This window comes from Cololabis saira, chromosome 17 (assembly GCF_033807715.1).
Source record: "Cololabis saira isolate AMF1-May2022 chromosome 17, fColSai1.1, whole genome shotgun sequence".
In the NCBI taxonomy this organism is placed as follows: domain Eukaryota; kingdom Metazoa; phylum Chordata; class Actinopteri; order Beloniformes; family Belonidae; genus Cololabis; species Cololabis saira.
The window spans coordinates 34,132,328-34,159,086 of NC_084603.1; the positions used below are offsets into that span (position 1 = coordinate 34,132,328).

Sequence of the window (26,759 nt, forward strand, 5' to 3'; positions counted from 1 at the left end):
CCTGTTTCTGTGGGAGAACTGTGCACTGCAAAAACTCAAAATCTTACCAGGAATATTTGTCTTATTTCAAGTTAAAATGTCTCATTTTTAGTCAAAAAATCTCGTTACACTTAAAACAAGAGTCATCACCAGAAAAAGAACTTGTTATTTGACAATTTTCACCTTTTTCAGGTAAATTTTCACTTGAAATAAGTAGAAAAATCTGCCAGTGGGACAAGATTTATCTTCTCATTACAAGCAAAAAAATCTTGTTCCACTGACAGATTTTTCTACTTATTTTAAGTGAAAATCTACTTGAAACAGGTGAAAATTGTTATTTTTTTCCAGTGATGAGTCTTGTTTTAAGTGCAATTACATTTTTTTTACTAAAAATGAGACATTTTAACTAGAAATAAGACAAATATTCTTGTTAAGATTTTGAGTTTTTGCAGTGTGTGTGTGTGTGTGTGTGTGTAATACTGTAGACGAGTTCAAAGCCGGACTTACGGGGCACATTAACCACTATCTGTTGCCTGGGTTGGTGGATGTGGAACAGGGAGGTTGTGAGATCAATCGTGCTTAAAATGTTAGAATGGGTGTTTTTTGTTGTTTTGGTTTTTTTTATAAAGGAAAAGTAATTAAATTAATCTAATAACTATAAGACAACCTTTGATATCCATTGATATTTAAGTCTCTCCTCTTATAAAAAGTAGTAGTGCACTTAATGATGTCACGACTCCTGCTTTATTTTTGTTGTTGTACTCACTTCTGTACTCATCAGCATATTCATGAACCTCATCGCAGACTTTCCAGTAAAAAGAAATGAAATGCAATAAATAAAATGATGTTGTAGGCTGGATGACTCAGTTCCCTGAATCTGATCCCATTCAAGCCTCTAACAGGGTTTCTTGACAATCATCAGCTCAGATAACTGTGTTTCCACTCAAATCTACATTTTTGCCAGTAACGTTCAGGTCCACCTGTTGCCTGTGCATTCACTTCACTTCCTATTTTATTTATTCATTTATTTTCTCTGCCTGAATGCTAAAAAAAAATGTATAAAAGTCATATAGTTTTAACAAGAAAAAAGATCAGTAAAGAAATGTAAAGATGGTAAGAGGACAGATAGTTTGATAAAGCAAGAGCAACAAGCAGCCACTTGAGCGGCGCCGTTCTGAAATATGAAAGAGATGAAAAAGTGTAGCGGAGGCTCCAAAGATAGCTGATTTTCCTGCAGTTTTGTGCTCTTTGTTGTTCACACATGCCTCTGCTCCGCTGTCGTCATTCCAGTCGTCAATTGCGGCGTAGTTCTTCTCCCAGTTATTTTAAGTTTTCTATTTGTAAAGAGCAAGATAACCCCCCACCGTCCACAGATTTCGCCGTCCCGTCTCCTGCACAGTAGTTTATTTCGTTAAACCCTCACAAATCCAGTACTGGCATTTCTGTCCCTGCGCCTTGAGGCCTAATCAATACGGCGCTGTGTTAGATTGGAAACTTGAGGCTGTGTCTACAAGAATGTATTGATTCTTCCCTTCTTCCGCTGCTCCCTCCTTCTGCTCTGCTGTTCAGACCTCCATCCTGGAGGTGTACAGTTTCAGACTGCGAAGGAGTTCAGCCTGATGGGGATTCGTGCTTTCGCTGACCTTGTCTCATGTCTCTCTGCTGTTCTTTTGCATAAAATGTACAGTACAGTACGAGGAGATGTTTTTCAAATCTAGACGGAGGTGTGGGATGAAAGTAAAACCTCTGCATTGTGGAAGGGAGATTATTCCGATTTAGTTGCAGCTGTCAGTTCTGTTGTAAAACCCACTAAATTATGCACTCAGGATGGAACCACATTGAAAATGAGTCCTTAACGGGAAGGTCAAGAGAACACCTTTTGCCTTCCGAGTTTTACCGACTGGCTCAAATAAGCCTTTTTAATTTTTGCACCCCATGCAGCGACATGTCAGGCAGACACTTAATTATCCACACTGTTTCAAAAGTGAGGGATCCAGCTGTGGGCCACTGGCAGAATCATTCTAACAGCAGCTATACCGTCAAGTTGCCAGTCCAATTGCTGGCTGTCGCACCATGGGCCAGGAAAATCATTTAGTCAAAGGTGACCGGATTTGAGTCCCTGTGAGAGGCCTTTGATTGGCCGTGAATTGGAGGGGTGATCCATCATACTTAATAAATGCGGCTGACATCTCAAATCAGCGGGAGGGAGCGTGTGCCAGGTCTGTCTCCCACTGCTGCTTTATGCTGCATGCAAATATGGACAATTAGCTTTTCAAATACATCTGTTGACACCTACGTGTAGATTTCTATATGGATTCATGCGCTGGTGCAGTCATGCAAGGCTCACAGGAGATATAAATCACTCTACCTGCACAAGGTCTGGTTTAGATACGTGATAAGAATGGGATTTATTTGTGAATTATAATTCACAAAAGATCTTTTATACATACATAGATTTTTTTTTTTTCAGTTTTAACTTTATCGTTTGCGTTACAGTCATTTCAGCACATTCTCATTCGTGGCATCAGCCGCTCCTGTTACGTTAGAATCATTCATGAATAAAAGCGATCTTAGAGCAAAGCTTTTAGCCGTCTGAAATTAGGGATGTGTGTTGAATATATGTATTAAGTTTAAAGATAATGATTTGATGCAGTCTGGTATAGGGATGGGAATTGACAAGATTCCAATACCATTTTCCATTCTGCTTAATCTATCAATTCCCTTGTAGATCCTCATTTGGAAAAAAAAAGGACAATAAAAGGTTGATTATTCCATGAGAATGTTCAACATTTTTCCAATAGAAATTAAAATTCTCCTTGTTAAAAGGATATAAGAAGTGATCACTCAAAAATAACTGTCAAAAAACAAAAAAATAAATACATATATAAAACGGTCAGCCAGTGACAAATCCAATCAAACTGTGCAAACAAACTTTTGCAAATCTGCAACCCTAACCCATTGATGAAATATCCACATGGCAAGTATTGCAAGTTCCCTGTTGTCGTCTTTTCACTGAAATGTGGCCAGACTTTCCAGCGTTTGTATCGCTTGGGCACCATGTTTACTAGTGGCTGCTGGCTTACGCTTTGTGTACGTAAGCTACGCAGCGTGAGTTATGACGTTGTTCATTCCCAGTGAAATCGAAAAGGGAATAGTTTGCAAAATTTGCAAACGATTGCAAGGACTTGAAACAATTGGAACCAGTTCTGAACAAGAACTGGTTCTCCATTCCTTTCCCTAGTCTGGTACAGTTGACAACATATGTCTTAGATTTTCATTTTGCTTTGGTTAGCTACAGTACATTGACATATGAGATAAAAGTTTTTTGTTTTATTTATTAAGAAACTCTTTAGTTCATGTTTGACTTGGTTCTATAAAAGCCTTTTAAAAAATTGTTGATGAAATAGTCTTATTGATCTAAAACATGCACTATATAAGGCTAAAGACAAAAATATTTAGATATCTTGAGTTTTGTTGTGTAGGTGGTTATTCAGTTTTCAGTTTGGGTGTCTGTATATTTTTATTCATTTTTTTGCTCTTTCACATATGGCCAAATCTGGCACTCACGTTAATGGACGTGGCCATTAACATCCCTTACCGCGATGCTTCGGTTAATTTTAGCTGTAAAGTGTCAACAGTAGGTGGAGACGTCAGCCGTGATGCAAAACTAGCATCCAATGCTAGTTGATACAGCAGCTAACTAGGAGCCTTTTGAAAAACAAACTTCTTTCAGTTATTAGACCGTAGTGACTAGTTTAGGCTGTTAGTTAATAACTAGTCGTCAGTAGTCTATATATAAAATAAAAAGATTCTCTCCTATGGCCGCAGCAAGTTGGTGTTAGCATCATTAGCATGCAGAAGTGTGCTTCCCTGTGTTGAACACCGAGGAGCCATTTCTGTATTTCATATATATATCGATGGAGGGCATGCGGGAAAGAGGTGTTAATTATTATCATGACACATAATAGCCTATAGAACTGTTTTTCTAATAGGGTACTTGTACCCCTGGAGGTACGTGAGATTGAAGAAAAACTATTACAATTTGTAATTTATTTATTTTTTCTCAGTATTTAATCTCATATCCTAAAAATAATCCCCATTTTGGAATGGTTTCACCTGCCACTGTGAAAATGCCAACAATGGAGTTAAGGTTGAAGCGTTGTAGCAATGCTGCTGAAAACATGGGGGGACAAGTGCCAAAGAGGGAAATTCGCTGCTTATTACCTCCACTATTAATTCATTCATACCAGTTTAATCCTGTGCAGCAGAGTCACGGGACCCCCCCAAACAAAAACGCTTTGCACTGATAAGGGTTTTCTTAATATTTCACTGGGACAAAAAAAATTAAGAGACACAGGATTATAGGTTTAATACAAGTCCAATTAAAAAAAAGTTACATTTGGTAGAATTCATTATAACCCAATTGGATCTACAGTACTGTAGTCGTTCATTCCTTCCATTTCCTGCACATTCCTCTTTCCGTCTTTTTTAGGGGGGGGTTGGAATGGCAGCTGTTATTGGGGCGAGAGGCAGGGTTCCCCTAAACATGTCACGGGTCCATCACAGCAAACCATTGACTGGCAATGGTTGGGAGGGACATGGTGTGAGTAGTTGGGTACAGATATAATTCAATCTTTAAAGTTAAAATCAGGTCTGGGCTGGTATCAGCCAGTGTTTGCAACTCTGCGGCTGTACTGATGTTGTGGTGAGGTGTATTTCAGAACAAAGCATGATAATTTTCCTAAACCTAACCGATCACATGCTAAAACTGAGAGTTACCCCGGATTAAATCAGGGACAACTTCTCATTTCAGCATCCTAGAGTAAACACCAAAGTGTTAAAAGAGCGTTGTGTCGGGCTCAGCTGGCCGAAGCGTGACTGACCTCCAGCAGGTGTGCCAAAGCCACGGCTCGTGCTAAGCCGCGACGCCGAGGCCTCGGCTGCAGACGGCCAGCGCTCGGATTAACTCACGCGAGTCCAGCTGTCAAGGGTTTTACTTGTAGCCGTTGTGTCTTAATGGATTCCATACTTTTCCAAAGCTAACCAGACTGCACTGAGCTATACTGTTTCATTCCTTTACAGCGGTGGATTTACACAGTTATAGTTCTTCCGTTGTCTAAAAGATTAACAGAAACGTCTCATTCTCAGACAGATCGCTTCTTTTTGTTGAAGATTTCACCAGTGTTCGTGTTTGAATCTAGAAAGGAGAGCTCTGATCTGTATATAGGGTCTATATGGAGTAAGGAAGCCTTGACTGACAGCTGAACAGCTGTTATTTAACATACAGAGACATCTGAATAAGACAAAGTAAGGATTCAGAGAAAGCTTTGGGAAGTGAGGACTTGACATGTTTGGAAAAGCACAGATACAGAGCCGTTTGTTTTGAGGAAGCAAGACCTTGCAACGCTACGCTACCTCTGCTGTCAGTCAGATGTCCAGTGTCTTCCTCAAACAACTCGCCTCCTGCAGAATTTCGGCGTGCTGCTTCATTTGCCGATGCCCTCTTTGCTGTCAAAACACCTGCACGTACTGTAAAAGCAGCCGTATTCTGAGTTATGAGCGCCCCATTATGTTGCGCTGCTTCTGTTTAGTGAATGTTTCACTCACTGTTGATCAGATTTCAAAGATTCTTCTACCTGCCAAAGCTGTTACAGCCGTACATAAGGAAAAAAGGCCAAGGTGAACAATCCCCGGGATACAAAACCCCGGCCTTGTTTTTATGGATTATCATTGCGGTTTAATGTACAAGCTCAATCACAAAATGTTGGTGCCATAGTGAAAAATGCTTTGTAGGCACTATAAACCAAAGATATTCAAAGTTTGTTTGTTTTTGTCATCTAATTAGTCAAAATACAACCAGTTTTTGCATTTCTAGCAAGCAGCTTATTCAATAAAAGTTTGGGCAGTGAAGATTAACCGCTTCGTTGCAATTCCTGCTCACACTTAACATGCCGTTGGTATTGATGAAACCGTGCAACCAAGCGTTTCAGATGTTATTTTGTCTTTGTGATTTGTGCAGAATGTGGTTTTGCATTGTCTTTTTGAAGACTGTGTGGAAATCCTCAGCGAAAAATGTCTTGAAGCTCTGAAGTGTATTTATGTACACCACCTCTGGACAAGGTTAACTCAAGGCTTCTTCTTTTCACTGGGAAGTTTTAAATGTTTTTTGTGAATGAAGCTCCCCTATTTTGCTAAGGTTTCCTAGACCAATCCCTTATGGTTGTGGTTAAATTAACTCTCCCTTACCTGAATTAGCAGTTGTCCAGCTTACTCTTGCCCCCTTGCCCCTTACAGACTGAAATTACCGTAAGAGAAATAAATTCTGATGCATTAGTTGACAGTTGAAAAGTTGAAAGTGGAACTCGTTTACTTATCTCGGCTCCTCTGACGCAGTATTTCTTAAGGATGCTACTTTTGTACCAAATCACACCTGTTGATGTTTCCTTTGGAGAAAAGACATCTGTCTTTTCTCCACTAATTTCTTGCAGGTCTGAAATGTACGTATGAGTATTAGGGCCAGGCAGGAGAAAAATAAAAATAATATTTTAGAGGAGGAAGATTTTTTTTTTCATTAAGCACTTTCGAAAAAAGTCGAAATGTCAAGATTAATGTTGAAGTACAATTTTGAGAAAAAAGTCGAAATGTTGAGAAAAAGGGCGAAATTTCGACTTTATTCATGAAATTGTATTTGAACATTAATCTCGACATTTCGTCATTTTTCTTGAAATCGTATTTAAACATCATTCTCGTCGTTTCGACTTTTTTCTCGACATTTCGACTTTTTTCTCGAAGTGCGCAATAAAAAAACAAAAATTTATTTTCTCCTGCATGGCCCTAATACTCTTCCTTAGAAATGGTCTTTAGTTGATCTAAACGAAAACATGAAATATCTTGAATAATATTGTCTGTAAAGAAATCAATGTCAAAGTACATGCAATAAGCGCTGTATTCTTTTCCATTAGTCTGTATTGTTGCACTTGAAACAACGTGCGACACGAGAGTATTTAAAAACGTGGCTGTGCTGCTCGTACTCAGGGCTAATTTTAGTTAAAAACCATTGGGATCTCTCTCTCTCTCACACACACACACACACACACACTCACACACACACGCACACACGCACACACACACGCACACACACACACACACGCACGCACGCACGCACGCACACACACACACACACGCACGCACGCACGCACGCACACACACACGCACGCACGCACGCACGCACACGCACGCACACACACACACACACTCCCTGTTGTGATATTAATTTTTTCTCAACAAAACTTCCTGCTTCCAGGAAATGTTCTTCCCGGCACCGCGCTCACTAGGAAGTGCTTGATTGGGATTCGCACTCCGTCCCCTGCGATCATGTTTGTCAACAGCCACAGTGCGTGTGATTAAAGCGGCGTCTCCGACTAACAAACGGCTTTCTTTGGAGAATTATAGCCTCACCCCTCTGTTCTCTCCCCCGTCTCCTTTTGTGCCTCTCCCTTTTGATCACAGAGCAGCAGCAGCATCCCTGAAAAGCAAACACGGCCTTAAACAGACACACGCAGCCGGGAAACAAGAAGCACCCACACATGTGCTCCGGTGCACGCGCCCGCTGGCAGGCGTTCACACAAGACCGGCATCCAGCCCAGCTCTTGTTCTGCACCACTTTTTGCTCTCAGAGATGTTAAATGAGGGCACTGATACATAAATTTGCATTTGTTTCATCCGCGGCCGTCCTTCTAACTAAAAATCTATAACTGTGTGCCCCCAATTTACCAGGCAGCGTCGGATACTTCTATCCTCGGCTTATTTCACGCGAGGCTGGCGTGACTGTTTGATCGATCTGCTTGTGTGTACTCTCTCTCCGCACGTAAGTGGGCTAAACAGTGATCTATCGCTGCACAATTTGTGCACTTTGTCAATTGGTAGTTTTGGCGAACGGGCCTCTTCATTTGCGCCGAGCCGAGCTGGTACAGCGTCCTGGAGCAGTTGCGATTTCATCAATTAAAGAGTTAAGCTTTTCCGCGTTTTGTCTAGTGCAAGATAAGAGCTATACTCCCTCAGTGATGTTTCAGGCTCCTCTTTTGTTACTCTCCTCCTGTGGCACTCTCAGATTCCCTCCTTTTGTGAAACCTTGGATCATCTGACACCCTGTTCCTCTGTGCTCCTCTTGCCCTTTGCCACACCCGGAATGCCACTTTTGCTCACCGGCACATTGATCTGAATGCAAACTCTTCCCACTTTCTCGTTGTGATGTTTCCCCTCTGACCTGTCACTTTTCCCTCCTGACCGTTCCGGGGCCTTGACCTTCCCCCTGTGATCTTTTCTGACCCCTGACGAGCCCTGATGGATGTTGGACGTTGGTCCTGAATGAAGCTGCATCTCTTGCAGAGGGTGGGGAGCCGTGGAGCAGCTCTCCGGGCAGGGGGGCCGCCGAGGACAGGGTGTCCCCGGGCCGAGGGAGCCCCTCCTCCACCGAGCTGCAGGATCCCAGTAGAAACAGGAGAGCTCATCCCAATTGGGCCATACTGGGTAAACAAACAAACATAGCTGTGTCTCTGAGTGTGATTGATTATGCATGACTGCTTTCCTGGAGTGGTGTGAGCCCTGCAGGGGAGAAAAGTCGAAAAGCACTGCTTTAATTTAATTTAATATGCTTGCAGAGTCACTATATGTTGATCTCAGAAAGCTGTTATCGACTGGAGTTACACGTTTCACAACAAGAAGGGGATTGTGGGTCTCCTGTATACATGGCATCCCTGTGTCTGTGGACTCCCTATAATTTCAGAGTTTGTGCTCTACGAACCAAAGTTCAACCTCGTTCATCCAAACAATTGAGTGCTGCAACTTTGCAAATATACTTTGCCTGTTTAAAGCACATGCAACCACATGTTTGAGTTTCCTCCTGCAACTGCCTCGTGTTGCATCCTTACAGGGGAATTGAACTAAAGAGCCGATGCAATCTGTCGGTTTCCTCAACTAAGCTGCTTTTGAGATTTGGCATTATGTGAATACAACTATAATGAATTAGGTTGCATTGGAATAAATTGGATTATAAATGGATTAGAACAAATTGGATGTAATTGGAGTATAATTGGATTATAATTGGAGTGTATTTAATTGGACTTGTATGGAAATTGTTTACTTTCTCGGCAAAATGCCCTGAGATTACTTTTTTCTTTCTGTGAATTGGTGCGATACAAATAAAGTGAATTAAAAGACCACTGACGACGCAGCCCACACAAGCCCAGGCACAACTGAAGAGAAATAGTTCACCATTCAGTTGCAACATTTATCTGTTGCGGCTGACTCTCCTTCTCGTATTGGATAAAGCCTGTGAAAGATTTGGATGATGGATAAAGCACAGTCCGTCCTACCGTCCATCTGTGCGCCGGGTCAGCGGGGAGGATTGACATGTCCTTCAGGAGCGTTTCCAGCAGATGTGCTTCTCCGTTAGAAACCGCAGGAGCAAAGACGGATCCAGGAGACAGGAAAAAGAGTAAGGGTAAAAGAAGAGGAGGTGTCATGTTCTGATATTCCCACTGTGCCATTTTGGCTTATGAATTTCCATTTTAGAGGGCAGTGGACGCCTGTGACTGCTGCAGTAGTTCAGCCCGGAACTACTGCTCATTGCAGGCCATGATGGCGGGAGGGGAGTCTTTCATTTCACATCTAAAGTCAATCAGCTATGTCTTTGTGAAGGAATGTGGTCGTTAGTTTGCGACTGACTGCACACATGCTGAATCTGCCCCCACAGTGGGTGTTTTCTTCCTCGTGGACACGAGCATGTGGCTTTCTGACAGGTTGTCAAGCCGGACCTCAAATCCATGAACGTCTACTACTGACAGCGCTCATGTACACACGGAAAAGCACCGCCTACGCGCGGATGCACAGATGTGCGCACGTACGCACCAGCCAGAAGCAGAAATGCACATTTTCAGCTGCAGGTCGTGCTCAAGGAGGTCGAGCGTACGTGCAGCTGCGAGGCTGAACACCAGTGTTTATTCTGAAGGAAACTTCAGGGACACCACATATGTACTTTCTCCCTTTTACTCAGTTGATTTCTCTTTTTCAGCCCATTAAAAGAGACATAACATGTCAAAAAAAAGAACTAGTGCTTCACAGCATGGAGGAAGTAAAACAGAAAACACAATCCTGTCGCTGGGTCTTTAGCGCTCCGTGTCAGATTTGGATCACAGACCCAGGTCAGAGTAGACTTTAGCTTTTCCCCCTTTTCCATCACACAAACCCGCTGATCCCTTGAAGTCCAAAACCCGTAGCGACGATTTTAAAAGACTCCAGGAGTCTTTTAAAGAGGGGTGGAGTCAAGTCAAGTAGCTGACTCCGCGCCATGTTAGCTGCCACGAGTGGAGAAAAGAGCTCTGGTGCTGGATCTCTGTGGTGTTTTAACTAAAGCGTATCACAAACAAAGTTAATTAAGACTTTAGCACATTGTTTCAGCTTTCAAAAAAGGGCAGAATATGTCTCATTTTAGAAAACAATAAAAAAATGCAGGTTGAAACTTAATTAAACAGTCTTTCTTTTTTTAGCCTCTCTTCTAATACAGTTATCCCTGGTTTTTTGCGTGGGTTATGTTCCAAAAAGAACCCGTGATAGGTTAAATCCGTGAAGTAGCAACCTTATTTTTTTTTACAATTATTTATATTATATTATATTATTTATATATATTTTAAGGCTTCAAATTGTGGAGATCAGCCCCGCCCACCACGACCCGATTAATTGGATCTGAATGGGAGAAAATGAAAAATGATTATGAAAAAAATACAATAAGGACAGTAGGACAAATTTCCCTGCTCTTCTGACGCTGCTGCATCCTGACTCTGTAGCGTCTTTTTCCTCTAAACCCGCGGTGCAGGTGTGTTTTTTCCAGAGAAGAACATAGTTATGGGTCGTTGTTGTCGCTCCTTTTTCTTCTGGGCAAAAAGATTCTTATAAACCGACATGCCACCATGGATTATATCTGAGACTGTAATGAACGATTCATCAAAGGCCCCCGTTCTTGAGCTGCTGCTGAAGCTCATTGGCCGTTCTCAGCTTGTTGCTAAGCAACCAACGTTATTGACACAGGAAATGAAGAAGCAGAGACTGTTTAGCCAATCAGAATGCAGAACACGATGCACAATGTAAATCTGTGAAGCAGCGAGACGTGAAAGGTGAACCGCGTTATAGCCAGGGATTACTGTAAACAAAGACATCCTGAAACATCATATAACTTTCTCAAAAGTTATGGGAGAAAGCGGTAGACTGATGTTTTAAGCCACATTTAAGTCACCGGCCTTTTATGTGGCGGGGAGACGGCGGCGCTGATCAAGACACAGCACACGTCTTTGGGAGGGACAAGGATGGATGGGATTAAGAATGAACACATCAGAGGAGCAGCCAGGCTCAAATGTCGCGGAGATAAATCTAAGAGGCGAGATCGAGATGGTTTGGACGCGTAAAATACGTTTGTACAGCGATGCTGGAGATGGAGCTGCCAGGCGGGAGAAAAAAGGGGAAGACCAGAGGAGATTTCTGGTGGCGCTGAAAGATAATATGCAGCCGCCTGGTGTGGCGGAGCGGACGACAGGATAAGATGGAAAAAAGGGATTTACCATGGCAATGAAATAAAAAAAAAAGCTGAAAGAAGGAGAACATCAGAGAGGAAGAAGAGCATTGATTGGTGGGATGGAGCAGTCTGAACTCAAATCCAACTTGCAGGGTAACATCCTCACCAACTTCAAGTACATAACATATAATGGACTAGTTTTGGGTTTAACAGTGATATGTACTGATCCACAGCAACTGATGCGCCGGAGCTTTATAATTAGAAGCCCGATACACGTCTGGGGGAAATTTATCAGGGTTTGAGGGCAACGAAGCATGTCTGCTATAAGATGTAAACTAAGCATTACAACCACTGTTTTCTACAGAAGAGTATAGAATAGAATAGAATAGAATAGAATAGAATAGAATAGAATAGAATACTTTATTGTCAATGTACCTGAGTACAGTGAGATTGAAAGCAGCATCACCTCTCCAGTGCAAGACAAATAAGAAACAATAGTGCAAACAATAAGAAATATAAGAATATATGAAATATAAATAATATAAAAAAGGTTAAGGTGCATTTGAATATTGAAGACCTGAGATCCTATTTACAGATAATAACATATAGTTACACATGTGGTGGAATATTGCACAGATAGTCTGGGAAAAAGTATTGCACAGTAAAAACAGTAATTGCACATGAAGGCATTCACATCTTGTTCAGGGCGGTTATGGCTTTAGGGAAAAAGCTGTTTTTTAGTCTGTTAGTTTTTGACCTGATGTATTAGGGCCATTCAGGAGAAAAAATGTTTGAGAGGGGAAGAATTTTTTTAGTGTGCACTTCGAGAAAAAAGTTAAAATGTCGAGATTAATGTTGAAATACAATTTCAAGAATAAAGTCGAGATTTTGACTTTTTTCTCAACATTTCAAATTTTTTCTCGACATATCGACTTTTTTCTCGAAATTGTACTTCAACATTAATCTCGACATTTCGACTTTGTTTTTGACATTTCGGCTTTTTTCTCGACATTTCGACTTTTTTCTCAACATTTTTTCTCGAAGTGCATCATGAAAAAAAAAAATCTTCCTCCTCTAAAATATTATTTTTATTTTTCTCCTGCCTGGCCCTAATACTCTTCCATAGTTTTCACTAGTAGACATTGCATATTAAAGTATAACAAACCTGCATTTTTAGCACCCGACGCTGCAGAAAACTGCCTTGCTCCAGGGCTACTGCTGGGACCTCTCCAGCAAAAACATTGGGACACAATGAATCAAACCAGCGATGTTTTTATCTGTACTCTTTAACAAGGCAGCACAACTGGCACCTGCTGAGTCTCCCTTCCAGGTCCCAGCACGCCGCTGCAGCAATGAAAGGAGAGCTGATTAGTTTAGTGGTTGCAGCCGGTTAGTCAGTACCTTCTGGCGCTGTTCTTGGAGCCGCTGCGCTAAGAACCCGCTCTCTCCGTCTACGGCTGTGCAGGAACCACGCAGCGGTGTGAAACAACACAGACAGACCAAACCCACAGCCAGCAGCATCGGCTGTCGGGCCTCCAGTCATGTGACACACTGCATGTCAAAGTGATGCTACATTTTATGATGCAACAGACATTGAAGCCGGAGAAGAGCTCCGTGAAATCTCGGAGTACATAATCCTATCAGGAAGGACCGCAGCATGGTTGCAGATGCAGGAGTAAAGTCCCATCAGTGCAGCTGCACTCGCCAGGAAAACCTCTGTGGGTCTGTTGGATCAGGGAAGCTGTGGATGATGAAAACCACGGATCACCTCAGCCTCTCTTGAGTCCACATCTCATAAACACCTTCAAACAACTTCTCAAACCAGCATTTCCACAACATGGTGTGTGAACAAGCCAGCCTGCAAAAGCTGCACTTTAAAAGCTGCTGTCACGTTATGAAATGTGATTGAATGTTTTGTTTTTTTAACACTTTGGTTGAATCAGTCACGGAATCGAACTCAACACTGCAAAAGCTCAAAATCTTACCAGGAATATTTGTCTTATATCTAGTTAAAATGTCTAATTTTTAGTCAGAAAATCTCATTACACTTAAAACAAGAGTCATTACCAGAAAAATAACTTGTTACTTGACAATTTTCACCTGTTTCAAGTAAGTTTTCACTTGAAATAAGTAGAAAAATCTGCCAGTGGAACAAGATTTATCTTCTTATTACAAGCAAAAAAATCTTGTTCCACTGGCAGATTTTTCTACTTATTTTAAGTGAAAATCTACTTGAAACAGGCGAAAATTGTTGTTTTTTCCAGTGATGAGTCTTGTTTTAAGTGTAATGAGATTTTTTTTGACAAAAATTAAACATTTTAACTAGAAATAAGACAAATATTCTTGTTAAGATTTTGAGTTTTTGCAGTGAAGTTGGCTATAAATGACTTGCAAATACCCAGATACAAACTGCAAAAACACATTCAAGGAGGCAAAGGTGCATAAAAAGTCAACTTGATTATTACGGGGGCAGCACGGTGGCTTGGTGGTTAGCACTGTTGCCTCACAGCGAGAATGTTCCCGGTTCTACTCCCTGGCCTGGCGGGGGTCTTTCACTGTGGAGTTTGCATGTTCTCCCCGTGTTTGTGTGGGTTCTCTCCGGGTACTCCGGTTTCCTCCCACAGTCCAAAAACATGTATAGTAGGTTAATTGATTCTAAATTGAGTCTAAATTGCCCGTAGGTGTGAGTGTGAGTGTGTCTGTATATATGTGTCCCTGTAATGGACTGGTGACCTGTCCAGGGTCAACCTGCCTCTCGCCTGTTATTGGCTGGGATAGGCTCCAGCAGACCCCCGGGACCCTGCAAAGAATAAAGTGAGTTTAGATAATGGATGGATGGATGGATTATTACGGGTGTCCCAGTCACACACTTAGTTTGTCATTGGATTTTGAGAACATGCCGACACCAAGTCCAGGTCCAATCCAATACGTCAGCTCCCGTGCCACTGCAGCCGCCCCAGCCTGAAGCTCACGCCTACAACCCGCCTGACATCAAGAGTCTTTATTAATAACAGGGACAGACAATAGATAAATAAGGTAATTAAGTGAAATAAAAAAGAGACTCAGGTCATTTCCACCTGATGGGCCCCCGATTTCCGATCAGGTGATCAGACACGACTGATTGTACCCCATAATAAAGCAGCGCTGCTGTGAAGATAAACACCAGGGGAGTCAGCAGGATCCAAAGTGTGCTGGCTTTATTTCATCTCAGCTCGGTTTTTACCGTGACGTGCACGAGCAGTCCTCCAGAGTGTGGTACTTTCACAAGCAGAGACACACTTTTCCAGCTTTTGCATCTCACATCCCGAATCCCCCGGCTGTATCGCTTGGGTCTGCGTTGGGGTGGTATATACATATATATATATATATATATGCATGTCGGAGAGAGGGATATTTACGCGTGCACTTCCCCAGGGATGCTTCCATTCAGGTTAATTAAAAACTTTAATCCCTCTGCTCTGTGACAGGAATATGGATGCCTCTGAGGGCGCCATTGTAAATAAGAGATTTCCAAAATCGTCTCTTAAAGAAATTTATCGTCTGAGGTAATAACAGTTATTTATGATGCAGCCGCTAGGATCTGAAGGAGAAATGGCTTTTTTTTCTTCTTTTGTTAACAAATAAATGAGGCAATTGTTTCAAGCTGACAGAGAAACAAAGATGAGGTTCTACTTTGTGCTTCGGTTATTGTAGATGATAAACCTTTTCCGTTTGAGAGAAAGGGAGGAAAACAACAACAACTGTGTACCAAACAGCTTCAAACTGATCCTAAACAAACAGCACGACATCAACCTCACAGCTTTTCTTTTTGTGTGGACGCTTTATGTTTTACTTGACTCAAAAAAGTAGATTGATGGATGAAAATTGGAAAAAAAAAAAAAAAAAAAAAAATGGCAGCCGAGTCTTCATAAAAAATACATTAAACATAAATATTGCTGCAGGAATCCCGGCTGGACTCGGTACCGGCGGGAGAGCAGCCGCTCTGCTATCAGACATCAAAGCTGATCACAGACGAGGATATCAGCCTGTCCTTTATATCGCCATAATGCCCGTCATCCGATTGGATCAGAGCTCAAAAGTGTCATTGAAGACTCGCTGACAAACAAACCAGATGGCTGTAGAATGATGAGCGGGATGAAAAAACCTCTCGTTTTCATTTCCTTTCATGCTCGTTCATTCCCAAAATCTGTCATGTGGACAAAGGCTTGGTGGCAGATAAAACGCGGTGGGGGGTGGGGGGGCAGCATCACTGTTGTTGTGTTTCAGGTGGGTCAAAGTGCTTGAGAGAACTTTTCTGTGAAAGAATATGCCTTCAGTTGGAAATAACATCCAGAATCAGAGTGGAAAGAGGGTGTAAATTCACTTCTTGGTGGTCTCAGATCATCAGAACCACGATGTCTGAACTCAGACTATCGGCTCTTGAGATCGCTGGTCAGAAATAATGAGTCTTTTGTTACATTCCCAGACTATTTTGTGTAAAAATGCAAAAAGCCTTTCCAGTAGCCTGACAGGAGCAGTTCTTAACTTTTGGCGCTTTTCCACTAGTACCTACTCAGCCTGACTGGCCTCGGTTTGGTTCTTTCCCACCAGGGGTCTAATGTGCCGAGTAGATACTTTTCTGTATCTATTCTGCCGAGGTTCTAAGCTGCTGAGTCGGCTGTATCTGACATCATCACAATACAGGACATCGATTGGTCGGGGGGTTGGAGTCAGACGTCTGAGTCAGGAGGAGGAAATCAGCGAAAGAGAGACTGACGGATTCTTGTTCATTTTATTCAACCATCAACGGCAGCAAAAGTCTGTTTCATGATCCAACTCTGAGGAGCAGATGTTCATAAACCTGGTGCTGAGGAGAGAATTAAAAAGGGATCTAGACGGTGATAAGGAACGACCAGATCTACCAGGAGCTCTGTCACTTCATAGCTGCTCACGGCTCCAGCTGACTTTTCAGCAGCGCAGAGACAAACTAAAAAAAAAAAGCATCAGCGCTTGAAGCTTCTCTCACTCTCATTTTTTAACTTGATATCAAACACAAGCCACAGACCCAGCAGCACATCTATCATCTCCTCCAGGTTCTACATCTTTAGTGTTGTTGTCTTCTTTGTTTAGATCACACAATCAAATACGTCACAGCAGCTTCACTCCAACCTCCTACTTCTGTTCCAGGTGCTGAATTGTTATGGCTATGAGTAGAGCCGATTAGGTACTAGTGGAAAAGTGCCATTAGACTCATCTTAGGAGTAAAAATAAGAAGCAACAGCTTTGTGATCAAAACTTCCAAAGCGGAGAAACTTTTTACCCCCACGAACAAAGCCGCCATCACCTGGTTCCTCTGTCGGGTCGGGTCAGGTGACCGCCGGCAGGCCGTCCTCTAGAGGAGCCGTTATCGTTGAATGAAAGAGCCTCAAATCTCCTGAGCCCAACGAGTCACGAGCGTCTGAAAGAAGGAGCTGGTTTTAAATCAGCGTTGGTATTCACTATTCAGAGGAGCTTATGAGGGGCCACGCCCCCAGCGTTTATCCTCTCATCCTTCCCGTCTTACAGGCCGCTCACACTTCACACACCTTCACAGCTTTAATAGCAATACTGAAGATTAATTAAAAAGCACACAGCTCCAAGATAAACAGATTGTGTTGCTCGGCAACAGTGTTAAATGGTTGAAATTAGCATATGTTTTTAACCTCCATTATTGTTCATGCAAATGAAAATGGAGCTCATATGTATGAATAATATATGTGACATCTGTGTGCACATGGTTAATATTTAACTCACAGGTCTCCTGAGGAGATGGACAAGCCACAACAAGCGGTCTTAATGTCTTATGCTGGATTCACACTGAAAGCGTCAAAAATCGTCTGTGATGGCTCAGGACGCCTACATATATCTATATAAAGCTGCACATCTTCAGTTTCCTATTTCACCATGGATCGCACTTTGGGATGCCTTATTTATATTTCAGCGTTATTTCCGCGTAGATAAGAGTGAGTTTGATGCTCCTTAACCAGGTTGGTCCTGGATCAACATCAACCATCATCGTTGGTCCCGGTGAAGCTGCAGTCTGTCTGGGTGAACACTGACACACCGGGTCGTGGCGGATTTGGTCATATTGTTAAACTGTGTTTTGTGATTAATAAGCCCGTTTTTTTAAATTATATTGCGTTGGATTGATGTAGCAATTAAAATGGTTGGGACCATCCAGCTCCTCAACCATCAGTTACGTGTTTCACATGAGCAGTTCAGGTAAAAACGGCAGTCAAATCAGCAAAAATTTCAGTTTGCTGGATGAAATATATTAATTCCTGATAAAATAAGTTTGTTAGTGCACTGCTATGCTCATGTGTGCATGTGAATGAGTGTACGTTTGTGTGTACATGAAAGCACAATCTGCATTGAGGGTTCTCGCTTCGGGAATCCCGGTCTGTGATTGGACGCTGCCTCGGCGTCACCGTTGCTCATTTGCATAAAGTTGAGATTTTTCAACTTCAAATTGACGCTCTGGACGCCTCCAACGCCTCCGTGGCCTGTGACGCTTTCACCATGTTTACAAGCACGGTGTGCAGCAGCCGTTATTTCCAGCTGATTTCAGCTCCTTTCCACTCGTACGTCCAGTGAGCATGGACGGTCTGTGACACATCTTCATGCTGAGGATATGTGGATGGAGATGCTTCCTGATACGGAGCTGAAACTCCTGTGGATGCACATCAAAAGCGTGTCATTGATAACGGCTGACATCACGGTGCCTTTTCCTGCAGAGACACGGCTCACAATCAGACACGGATGTCCACCGCTGAAGACGACACCGATGCTGGCCGAGTTGAAATTACAGTATGCCAGGTGGAGGAATACAGTGAATAAGTCTTTCTTTGGGCCCAAATCCTTTATTGCATTGTTTTTGTGGCGCCTCCGTCTACGTGAAAATGCTACTTATATTGAACTTAAGTTAATCTGCAGATCACCTGGAGGCTTTGGTGGGGAGTTGCTTTAATTTCATGGAGGTGAAGTGACTTTTACAGCATTAATCTTGAGTCTTGTTTGGTCTCGTCCTTGGTCGCTGTCTGGTTATCTCTGCCTCTCTTCCGAGAGCCTTTGCCTTGATTTCCACTCTAGTTCTGTGAGCTAGCCCGTTTCCCTGGATGGTTAGCCCAGAGCTAGCAGTTTTCAGAAGAAATGTAACATTTTAAGCAACAGTCTGCTTTGATACACATGTCTAAAGGAAGTCAAACTAAAAGAACACTTAAATCTGTTCCTGCAGAGCTGACTTGATGCAAAAATGTGGCATTTCATCTGGCATGATTCAAATCAGAAATCGATAAGTATGACTGATAACTTGCTGGAATGATACCTATTTAAAGAGATTTAGGACAAACCACAAACCTTAAGATGAAACGATACAAAACAGGGCGGGATCACTGTCAGAAGGCTCCTCTTCTGCCTCCATTCCTCTTTCTTTGTTATTTAATGGAGCACGAAACACAGGTCATTGAGCGCGTCGTGAAGCTGGAAGCCAGCGGTGGCGGAGCTGACCATGCACCAGCAACCTCCCCCCGACAGGTTACCGAGCAGCAAAAACACCTCGCTTAATGTCACGCTTCCTGCTTCCTGCTTTCCGTTGACACTTATGCTGGATTCACACTGAAAGCGTCAAAAATCGTCTGTGGAGGCTCAGGACGCCTGCATCGCGCTGCTTGGTGGATTCACACTATAGTCTGTCGATGCTTGTTGACGCCTGCAGTGGGCGGGGCTTTCAAGCTGCGCTTTACTGGAGGGAACAAAGTGCATATACTCTACATATATCTATATATAGCGTGCACATCTTCAGTTTCCTATTTCACCATGGATCACACTTTGGGAACCCTTCTTTATATTTGGGCGTTATTTCCGCATAGATAAGAGTGAGTTTGTCAGCGGTAAACACTGACACACCGGGTCGTGGCAGATTTGGTCATAATGTTTAAACTGTGTTTCGTGATTAATAAGCATGTTTTTTAATTATTTTGCGTTGGATTGATGTAGCAAATAAAATCGTTGGGACCATCCAGCTCCTCAACCCTCAGTTAGTGTTTCACTTGAGCAGTTCAGGTAAAAACGGTAGTCAAATCAGCACAAATGTCAGTTTGCTGGATGAAATATATTAACAACTGATAAAATAATTTTGTTAGTGCACAGCTCTGCTCATGTGTGCATGTGAATGAGTTTAAGTTTGTGTGTACATGAAAGTACAATCTGCATTGAGGGTTCTCGCTTCAGGAATCCCGGTCTGTGATTGGACGCTGCCTCGGCGTCGCCGCTGCTCATTTGCATAAAGTTGAGATTTTTCAACTTCAAATTGATGCTCTGGATGCCTCCAACGTCTCTGTGGCCTTCAACGCCTCTCGCAGCGCTTTCATAGAAAATGAATGTCAACCGGACGCCTATGACGCTTGTGATGCTTTCAGTGTGAATCCAGGGTCAGACTCGGAGGCGGGCGGTACTTTGGGCTAACGCTTTCAGGAACATGGTAGGATTGTGTTTTGAAATGTAGAAACACAGTGAGATTTAGAGCCGGCACTTAAAAGGGGTGAGATGGATGTGTGCATACATGTGTGTTGATGCCTCTATTATTCATGGAGTGAGACAGACGTGGTGCCAGAGCTTTTCAGGTCAAACACCAAGTTCAACAGCTATTCTGACCTGGGGTCAGATCACTCAGGCTGTCAGACAGGACAACTTCCTGAGCAGAATTAGCTCTCCAGAGCGGACAATGGTGCTGTTTTGAAATGAAAAGAGATTAAATATCCCGCTGGTGTAATTGAGAAGGACATAAGAAATGTGGCAAATGGAGATCAAGTTCAGAGAAAAGGGGCAGCGGAAAAAAGGCGAATGCAGATTCCCGCCGTCCCCGCCGTGTCCCTCTTCGCGTGCATGTCCATCATGCGAGCGTCGCGCCGCTGCGGTCGCTCACAACTTGTACTTCATCCATTATTCACAGCTTCGCATTGACTGAGAGCGGGGCACTTATCACTGTCCAGCCAGAGGGAGGGAGAGGTGAAAGGGACAGAGATGACAGATGGGCCGGCGAGAGGGGCTTCGCAGCCAAACCCGCCGCTCGCGTGTGTTTGTGTGTGCGTGCGCGGAGGCGGCGGGGCGAGCTGGCCTTGTTTCACGCTCAGCAGAGAGCCAGGTGTCCTGATGGGTGATTCACAACACTCCGCTGTGGATCCTGCCGAGCGTATCCGTTTAAATCACCGATGATGACACACACATGCGCGCGCTCCCACCAGAAGGCCGCCTCTGCTCCACTTTCGCAGGGCTGAAAAATGATCCGGGTGTTTCCTTCCCACTGACAACCGCACACAGTGCCAGGCGAAAGCCCGCGGTGGTCCGGAGCTCCATGAGCAGCTCAGACTCCACACGATGTGTTCTTGAAGACAACATGAAGGACGTGGAGGTGGATTTGGCAAAGAAGGGAAATATTTTGGACTGCAAGTGAATTCCCCAAAGCAGATCATGAGACGGTGGTGTACTTTTATTTTATGAGTTAAGTTTAGATACATATCTGAGTCTTGTTACTGTAGCAATGGTAACGTTAGGAAATGTTACAGAAAAACAACATAAAGAGATATGAACACATTGGGGGTCCAAATGTCTGTCATAGGGAGGCCCCGATACCATTTTTTTCACACCGAGTACTTTGATTTGTGTACTTGCCGATACCGAGTACCGATAAGATACTTCTACCACAAAAATAACTAGGCTAAAAATGCAATGAAAAGTGCAATGAATTGCAAGACATTTATTTTCAACAGATAAATTCAATAAAAATTAAAGCTGCAAGCAGCGATGAACGGGCCCTCGCACTCATGGTGCGAAGGCCTGTTCATCGGATTCAATCAGATGAAGGGTGGGCGTGCTTTTTGGCGTCTATCATCACCACGGTAACGCTTTTGACTGAGAAAAGTAATGCGCATCAGGATGGAGACGCACATTTTGATGTATAACACACCTGGGTGCACGTTACGGTTCGGGCGAAAAAGCGGCTGAAGAAATGGCATGAATTGCGGCAAAATTACATGATTAATTCAAAATGGCCGACTTCCGGTTTGGTTTCGGCCATGGCGCCAAGAGACTTGCAAAAGACTTGCGTGCAAAATATGGTGACTTTTGGGGCACGTTTAGGGGGGGAAAGAGGCCCTCATTTCGTCGGAAGAAGGAGGAAAAAAGAAAACGAGGAAAAAGAAAAGAAAATTCCTACAGATACAATAGGGCCTTCGCACTGTAAGTGCTCGGGCCATAATAAAATGAGTAGAATGACTATTTTAAACAAAAAATAATCTTTCTGTGTTAATAAAGTCTCCACAATGGCACTGTCTTCAGATTTAATAAAAATATCAAACATATCAATGAACCATTATATCGCGGCTCGAGTGCGTCAAGAAATCTTTGGTCTTCTCCAGCTGACAGTGGCTGCTCATCCAGAGCTAGATAACGGGTTAGAGCCTCCGTTATTTTAACTTTCCCGTGGGTCGTCTCCTGCCATTGTCTGTCGCTTTTGGATGTTGTGGTCTTGCAGTAGCATTAGCAAACTCTGTATACTCTTTATGCGCTTTATGATACGTATTGAGATGTTTTATCAAGTTGCTGGTATTAAACGACGTATTCTCCTTCCCTCCTCTGGACACCTTAGCAGCAGTAGTTTCAGTCTGTCTTGCTTCTGTCGTCATCCCTTATTCTGAAATATGTCCACCCTGCTGACGTCCCGCTGCATTAATTGTAGCTATCTTTCCTGAAACGGCGCTGCCAGTCTCACTCATGTATCACTCTCTTCTCATCACCGCTGACTGCAGCTCAACATCTCCCCCTAGAGTCACTAATCAGTAACTACAACAACAATGAAGCGGTATCGGGGCGTGGTATCGGAGAATTTAGTATATGAGTATATGAGAGCAGTATCGGCATCCCTATTTATGAGTTAAGTTTGAGTACATATCTGAGTCTTGTTAGCAATGGTAACGTTAAATGTTACAGAAAAACAACATAAAGAGCGATGAACACATTGGGGGTCCAAATGTGTGTCATGCCTCCCAGAGGTTGGAGAGCAGGTTCCAGCGTCTCTGACCATGGAAACTGTAGCGGGTCCAGATTACCGTCTAACTCCAGCCATTTCCGGCTTTTTTACCTCACTATAGAAAAATGAAAACCGCCCCAGCCCCTATCTGTGTTTGGAGTTGTTTGAGGCCACCAACAAAACTGTAGATCCACCAAAATCCCAGCACCGGCTCTGGCTTTTTGAGCAACACAGTAGAATTGTGAGTCTATTTATAGATTGGTTTCTGATGGTTTGTAGGAGTAAATATTTACAGATATTGCTGCTCTTATTTATAACAGTACTAGTACAGAACAACTGTACTTGAGCCTTATTTAATAATCCAGCTAATGTCTTTGAAAGGAGTCATAATGTGGTTTGAAGGGTTTACAGGTATTTCTGAAGTGAGATTTGGTCAAATACTGCTTGATTTCAAGAGAGTCACCAGTGAGTTGTGTATAACTACCACAGAGGCTCTGTAAGTCTGATTTGTTTCATAACAACAACACAAAGTGACCATTACAAAATGCTTTTGCTTATTGAAGAGCATCCAACAGCAGCAGCAGCAGCAGGACTCCCAGACAAGTGGCAGTAGGAAGTGATTATTGTTTAAATCTGGACCCACAGTGGTCATTCAGAGGCTTTTCAGTGTATACTTGTATACACAAATGTCAACAGTTTACACCATATCTTCTGTGCTTTGGCTTGTGTGGTCCGGTGACATGATATTGCATTGGTCATAGAGTTAGGTTCAGTATTTTATGCTTGACTCCACTGGTGAGTACGATATTATCATGTCTTAAAGGTAAGACATACAAAAAGCAAACTTTTAGCTTTAAGTGAGCTAAAAGTAAGCCAGCGTCTGCTCTGTTATCACCAGATTTCCCAGGATGGTAAATGTTAGGAGAAATTAAAATAAGCACATTGGCTGCTAGCAGACTGCTGCATACTGATGTGCGTGTGCAGAGAGGCGTTGTGCAGCCGCGCTGTGTACAAGCGCTGTGTGTTTAGGTGTGTTTGCATTTGATTTTGTGCATCTGCCAGTGACTCGATTCAGAATTGCCCTACAGTGTATATTATGGGAAATCAAGTTATAGGGTTTTTAGAGAGTTGAAGTTGGATTTGCTGTGCAGCTTTTGAGCACATGTGTGTTTATGTGTGTGTGGAAGAGAGAGAGAGAGAGGTGGCTTGTGTGTATCTGTGTTAAAGAAAGGGACAGACAGGGCGAGCCGGCGAGCGTAGGCTGTGTGCTTTAACTTGAGAGATTTACATGCAAAGCGCTGGTGCTCCTGCATCTTAACTCAGGGAAGTGAAGGTTGAAATGTACTCAGTGCAAATGCGCTTACGACTGGAAAGGAAACCAATTTCATTTACAAGTGGGAACTCAAAGTAATGCATTCCTACACTCAAACACACTTCATCTTCAGATGTTTGACTTGTTTTCCTGACTGGAGATTTACACACTGGAATAACGAGGCCGCGATGTGAAAACTAAATTCATCTGCAGCTATTTAGCTGATGCACTTTCAGCCGGAATTAGTTTTCCGTGTGCATACTTAAAAATGAAATAAACAGTCAAGTCACTTTGTGATCACTGAACTGGTAAAGCAATGTTTTTTTTTTTTTCTACCATTTCTGTGATGACGAACCATTTTGGTTTGGACGGCCTCGCCGTTGTTGGGCTCTGCGTTCCAGAGGAGTAATGGAAACAAGGCGGAGGGGAGATTTAACTGTTGGGGCGGTGAGTAAATTAATGTGGAAGTGTGCATTAGTGCAGCAGTTCATTTGCAGGACGAGAGCAAATTTGTTCCCGATGGACGCAGAAGCCATTTTTGCAAGTTTGCCTCACGTAAATGAGGAAACCGAACTCTTTAATTACATAAGTGCCAAGGCCTTTACACTTTCTGATTAAGGTGAAATGTAAATGAAAGTAGGGAACCTTAAACGTTGTACAAGTTTACAAAAAAGAGAATAATTAATCAACTAGGGTTGGGAAATTAAAATTCTGGAGCGTTTCCATGGGACATCACTGGAATATATGGGGATTAATGGGATTAAACTGAACCTTTTCAAAACTACAGTTTGGCAAATAACAGCGGACCCATTATTTGTACCTTCCTCGTAAGCCTGGTTAAAATTAAGATGTATTTTACCCTCGTTCACTCCTGCAATACATCAGGTCAGATTTGATGATTTTTAGGGGTGAATATTTGTTTGATCGATGTAATTAAGCTTCAGCTAATACACAGTGATTATAAAGTGTGTTTAAGCAATGACCAGTTAGTCCATTCATCAGATACGGTGACTGTGAGCCAGATTACACCATTTCATTGACATTTTACAAGGTCAGTCACCACCGTGCTGGCGGCTGTAATCATACAAGATCCTAACTTTACTGTTTGGTTAATAATCATAATGAAGGAGGAGACTCAAATATTCATCCCATCCAGTAGTGGAACATATCAGAGCCGGACCGGGAGGCGGGGCATATGACCGGGGGGCGGGGCACATGACCGGGCCCTTTGCAGCCTGGAGCCTCTCGTCTTTCATCCCCGGGGATGAATCTCTGCTAACAACGTCAGGTTCATCTCCCACAGGAGGAGGATCAGGGCCAACAAAATATGCGTCAAGCTTGTGCAATTTGGCTTTTTCTTGCTCCCTTTTTTCTATTTCTTTTATCGCTCCACTTTTGTGTTTCTAACTCCCTGTGCTCTGTTGACAAGTGATGGATGATGACGTTGATAGACGGCTGTTGATGACGAACGATTTTGCCCAAAATACATTTGGAGATTCACTTGCAATTTTTGTTTTAATGTTAACTGTGAGTGTGAAAATCTCAGCACAACATATTATACAATGCCCCATTGGGCCCCGGGCCGGGGGAGTACGGCCCCCACAGGCCCCCCTGAAGCCCCGGCCCTGATCCCACCTATTTCCCTTAATTTAAGCCGTTGAATTCTGACTTATTTTAACAGAATATTGCAATGGTTTTAGCCAACATCTGTATACATCTACGCATGAAAATCTGCTGGTGTCGTTAGGCTACAGAATAGGGCCATGTAGACCATGCGATTCCAAATTAAAATGCATTTCCAAGGATTATACCATCTACTATTGAACGTTTCTAGAATATTTCTGGAAAAATCTTGTACTTTAAAAAAAAAAATTAAATTCTTTTTTTTAAATTTCATTATTATCATTATTTTATTCCTCTGGTGCCCCGTAGATGACCCGTTACCCTGTTATCCGCATTAACGTGCCTCCTCAGCGTCAGTTTTTAGCGCAAGGGCTGGTACCAATGACGTTCTTGTTCTGTGAAGACTTGAAAAGGCCGGAGAAGTGAAGGTGGTGGTGAACTGAAAAAAACACGAGACCCACCTTTCTGAGGTGGAATTTGAATCAGCTGCCTTTTGTGTTTAAGGCAAAAAAAAAAGAAAAGACTAACGAGAAACGTTGTGAACTGTTTTAACATATATAAGACACAGAATCTGCATCCTTTTTACTCCAAGTTTCTCCTCCTTTTTTGAGTTGTTCTTGCCCTCATTCATGGTGTCGGAGTAGCTCCAGTCGCCTTTAGACTTTCCGTCTTCCTTCCTCTCTTCTTCCACCTCTGCTGGCGGTTTTTTTTTGTCCTCTTTTCACCCTCTCCTTCCTCTCCCATTAATCCCCCTCTCTCCTCCTCTTTTCTTTGTGCCGTGTTGTAGTTGGGATTAAGTGCTCAGGCTGCCAGTCAGGCTGGGCCCGCTCCTTCCGCTCGCCGGCCGGCGGTGTGTTTGCACAAAGAGCCGAACAGGTTGAATGAAGGTCTGAATCCATTTCTTATGCCACTGGGCTCCGGACTCATAATGAATATGTGGATTTTGTTGTCACACAAGCACCGATGGGAGGTTTTTGTCTATTCATGATGTGCAAAATAGGTAGAAATGAGTTTGATGTCAAACAAATCCCAACCTGTAAGTAGCCTTTCTTCTTTCGCTTCTTTTTTGGAGGCAGCTGTTTTAATAATTCAATCCAGTTTAGCATCTTTTTGAGCTGCTGCTGAGATGTTTTTCTTATGCAGGGTTATCCTAAAAGCCTGAGTCATCGGTAATAAGAAACCAGTTGATAAAGCTGAATCCACTGTACTGAAGGAAATGGACACTCAAACTCTCC

General features: G+C 42.8%; 1 protein-coding gene across 2 annotated transcripts in view; it reads left to right on the plus strand.

Moving 5' to 3' along the window:
- gfra1a (gdnf family receptor alpha 1a) overlaps positions 1 to 26,759 on the plus strand; it is a 145,710-nt gene that overhangs the window by 13,690 nt on the left and 105,261 nt on the right. Inside the window, exon 4 of one of the 2 annotated variants that reach the window (XM_061744735.1) lies at positions 8,368 to 8,508. The exons of the other annotated variant lie outside the window; for it this stretch is intronic. Within the exon in view, the coding sequence (XP_061600719.1) occupies positions 8,368 to 8,508 (141 nt within the window). The remainder of the gene's footprint in view (positions 1 to 8,367; positions 8,509 to 26,759) is intronic. 2 annotated transcript variants of the gene reach the window in all.